Genomic DNA, 4,248 nt, shown 5'->3' on the forward strand with positions numbered 1-4,248 from the left:
GTAATGTTTGGTAGGGGTATTTTTGGAAGAATAATAGGGTAAAATGGGCATTATATTAATTGAGGGGTATTTTTGCACAAATTGAAAAGAATAAAGGTGTTTTTTGCACACCTTTTTAAAGAAGGGGTAAAAGTGCTAAGAAATGTATACTTTAAGGGTATTTCTTGCACTTACCCCATATATATATATATATATATATATATATATATATTTGTTAAGTATCTATTCCAAATTTTTATATGTCACATCAATCTATTTGTATGCAGATCGATCTCTTCCTGGAATATCGCTCTGCATGTACTCCATCTTGGTAAGTATTTTAGAACTTAATTTAAAATACATGTGATCAACTAACCAATAATTAATGGACCATTGACACAGTCAAATTTCAATTTTGAGAATTCTGGACTTCGTATGAAATCTGCATCTATCTTCTTCATTCTCTTCTCCAATTGATACATTTTACTTTCTTTAGCAGAACATTTATAAGCCCTTTGGAGTATTGAAAAAGAAGTTGCATTTCAAAACTAAACTAAAATTTCTCAAATTCGAATTTCCCACACCAACCCCATACTACCAAATATAAAACTTAGAGAGAAAATTAAGCCCAATGCAGAGGAAAGATATGTGAATATATATTTAATGAGGACATAAATTTGATGAACAAAGCAATACATGATACACGCACTTGGTAGTTTTCTTTAAAGTGCTCTTCAATGACTATTTGTATACTTATAGAAAATTGAAATCCAACAAAGTTAAAGAAATTAATACAACACAAATATATATATATATATATATATGTAACACCTTGCTTCAAGACCCGCGAGTGCTACTTAGACTGAGGAGTTGAGTGAATGACTAATCAAATATGTTGGATCAAGGAATTATGTTCAACGCAACAAAGTACTCTACCACTGAAACCCATGATGAAGATGAGTTGCCACATGCCTATTAGCCTATGATCCATCACCATCTCCTATTTCTTGGATCTTGCCCATATTAAAAGTATTAGCCACCATATTCTCTCCATAGCCAATGACCCTTCCACGGTGATCTCCAAAAGAATAGTACCCATCTTCACCAACACCATGAATATTGGCGCCAATAATATCTTTAGTAGGTGACTGCAGATCTTCTTGTCCAGCTGTGGAGTTGATCTTGTCTCCCTCACTCTCCCTATACTTGTTGAGATAAACTTTCAAGGGTCCAATATAATTATCAAACCCTAGTGTTGTCATAGCCCACAAAAGATCATCACCATTGATGGTCTTTCTCTTTTCTCTTTGACACTTATCCGATGCCTCGCCGGTGATGAAGCTTATGAACTCAGACACACATTCTTGGACGCTCTCCTTGGCTTCTTTCGATATTTTTGCATTCGTGGGGAGGGACTTCTTCATGATCCGGCTCACGTTGGCGATGGGGAGGAAGCGGTCTTGATCTTTGTCGGAGATGTTCCCGTACGATGGGCTTCCTACCGGGCTCGTTTGGCTTCTTTTTCCGGCCATGGAGAATAGGAATAGTACTAGCTAGCTGGTTAAGGAAGAGAGGGAATAGGAGGGAAATAGAATGTGAGGAGATATTTGGGGAGGTGTTTGTGGGTATTTAATGGGATAGTACTTGGTGTTTCAAGCTAAGAGGAGAGGGAAAAGGAAGCAATGGAAAAGAGTGGAAAGGCGGTTTGATGTGGACGGAAAAGGAAAGAAAATGTCCACTGGCTAATGAATTAAATTTTTGCAAGTTAAAGAATGGTGTGGGAGGTGTGGAATCTTGAGGAGAGATTTTATTTGGATTTTTTTGAAATCATGTTTTTCAAGCTGAATTCATCGTTGATGGTCCCACAAAAGGTCTGTAAAGAGAAATATATATATATATATAGTCTTGATCAATTGCAATTAGACATGTAAATATACAAGTCAATTATATTTAAATTTTTTACATACATGTCGAATTATATATGATTTACGGGACCATATAGTCTTGAATCTGTTTTTACTCCTTAAAATGGATAATGAGAGGACTTGTTACATTCTGCAAATTATAGCGCATTTTGAGGATTCAATTCTGAGGCGTGTGTATAGTAATTCAGATCTCAGATGCATATATGATAGATTTGTCTAAATCTTTATTTATTTTTAATTTTTTCATGCTGACATGCAAGTCGATGGAGTTATTTATTTATCCTTTCTTCTTTGTGGTTGTTCCCAAATTGCTTAAAAAGCATCCAATTTTGTTCGGCTGCACCAATCACTAAAGATAAAATGTACTTACAGACTAGTTTGCTTATTTATTTATCATCCATTAATACCATAGCTCTAGTGTTATGTACTTGGAATGACTTAATTTAACCACTTCTCTAGCTACGATGGCAAAGTACTTTCGGGTAGGTATTCAGCCGTTGAAAGTGATGGTGAGGTCCGCTAACAAATGTCCCACAACTGATAGATTCAAAAGTACAAAAGTACAGTGACCAAAATATTTTAGAACTTTTCTTAATTTTGATTGGATATATATATATATATATATATATATATAATGCTCCATATATTTTTAGAATACTCCAATGGCATAGTATTTCAGATATTTCAGTAATTGAATGTGACGGTGAGAGGTCCACTAACAAATGTCTCATGACTGAGAGATCCAAAAGTACAAAGGTACAGTACCCAAAATATTTTAAAACTTCTCTTAATTTTAATTGGATATATCAATATCTATCTATATATATATAGATAGATAGATATATACACAAAAGATGTAGATATTTGCATTGCACGATCACTGGTGATTGGGATTCCTAAGCTTTAAATTAGTACCAATGGACTAGGAATCTATGTACGGGTTAAAACAGGATAACAAAAGGAAGGGGCAAAAGAACATATGCTTCATCTTTATCTTTTGAATTTGTTGTGTCCTTGTATCCTACCATCACATCCTTTAACCCTAATTAAAGATCAATCATCACCACCCATTTAGTTTGGTACCTAGACTCCGACGGATTAATACAGTTCAAATCGATTAAATAGGTAAAACTCAACTAGTACAAGTCCTTTTTCTCAAAAAAAGGACCCATATTCAAGTCGTCTTCTTTTTCTGCTTTTTTAATTAGTATTCACACACAAATATCTCTTTGAGATTTAAATCTTCTGAGTTCTCTTTAAGAGATAAAGAGGCTGAGACCATTGGCCCATTGGTGATATTCAAGCCTTCGTAAAAGTATGAGGCTATGAGCTTGGGTGGAGCTAGTAGAGGGCAGTGGGGGCCATGGCCCCACCAAAATTTTTCAAAATTTTTTTTAGTAACCCCTCAAAATATTTATATTGTAAATGAACTTACGTTATGTTCCCAAAATTCGTAATATATTCAAATTTAGGCCTCCCAAAATATTTTCAAAACATTTATTTACTGGCCGAAAAATAAAGTGTGGAAATAAATTTAACTTATTTCCCCTTTAAACTCATGCAATATCAATTTGGAATCTTTTAACCATACTTTTGAAAACTTAAATATTGGGAAATAAAAATGTAAGTTTATTGTTAAAAAAAAAATAAAAAAATTGTTACTTCATTTGACATGTATATTATTTTATGGTTTGAATAGCATGTAATTTACCATAAAAGAAAGGGCAGTATTGTAAGTTCACAAAACTTTCTCAATAAATCAAAATTTTCTTGTGTATTTTGGAAGAAAATTTTATGGAAAAATTAGGTGGTTATGGAAAGTGATTTTCATCAAAATTTTCCGTTTCCTGCTTATCAAACTCTTAAAATGTTTAAAAAATTTCTATTTTCTTTCTTTTCTTACCATTTCCATCTAACCAAACGAAACCTTAAAGATGGTGTTTACAAGAAAATTATTTAGAATTATATGTATATCTCTATCAATAAGTCTTGGGAGTGGGAAGAAAGAAAAATTGTGAGAGCACGATGGCAAGAATGCCAACAACAATAATGATATTATATATGTTCATATTTTTAGTTACATATTTTTAGTTATAAATAAAAAAAATCTATAACTACTCGTTATATAAATTATTAAAGTACTGTCTATTTTAATCATAATAATTGTGTTTTATTAAACCTTGTAAGATATGTTTAGTTAGAATTATTTATTAATCTTTTTAAATCTTTCATCAAGCTAATATGATATATATTTGTGAAAATAGAATCAAAGTATTAAAAAAAAAAAAATCAAAAATCAAAAATTAAAATTTTGAAAATTTGAAACAATTACTAAAGAAAAATT

General features: G+C 32.1%; 1 protein-coding gene across 1 annotated transcript; it reads right to left on the bottom strand.

The window, feature by feature from the left end:
- Positions 1-815: 815 nt before the first annotated feature.
- Positions 816-1,552, bottom strand: LOC132267684 (nuclear transcription factor Y subunit B-3-like). The gene has a single exon (XM_059768804.1). The coding sequence runs from the start codon at positions 1,509-1,511 to the stop codon at positions 960-962; it is 552 nt and encodes a 183-aa protein (XP_059624787.1). The 5' UTR covers positions 1,512-1,552; the 3' UTR covers positions 816-959.
- Between the last annotated feature and the right edge of the window lie 2,696 nt (positions 1,553-4,248).

This window comes from Cornus florida, unplaced genomic scaffold (genome assembly GCF_030987335.1).
Source record: "Cornus florida cultivar Cherokee Brave unplaced genomic scaffold, ASM3098733v1 CherokeeBrave_3.0.0_Hap2_Chr07, whole genome shotgun sequence".
Taxonomy (NCBI): domain Eukaryota; kingdom Viridiplantae; phylum Streptophyta; class Magnoliopsida; order Cornales; family Cornaceae; genus Cornus; species Cornus florida.

Bases quoted from the DNA above. Each gene is read 5' to 3' on its own strand.
- LOC132267684 (XM_059768804.1), bottom strand. From the start codon at position 1,511: ATGGCCGGAAAAAGAAGCCAAACGAGCCCGGTAGGAAGCCCATCGTAC.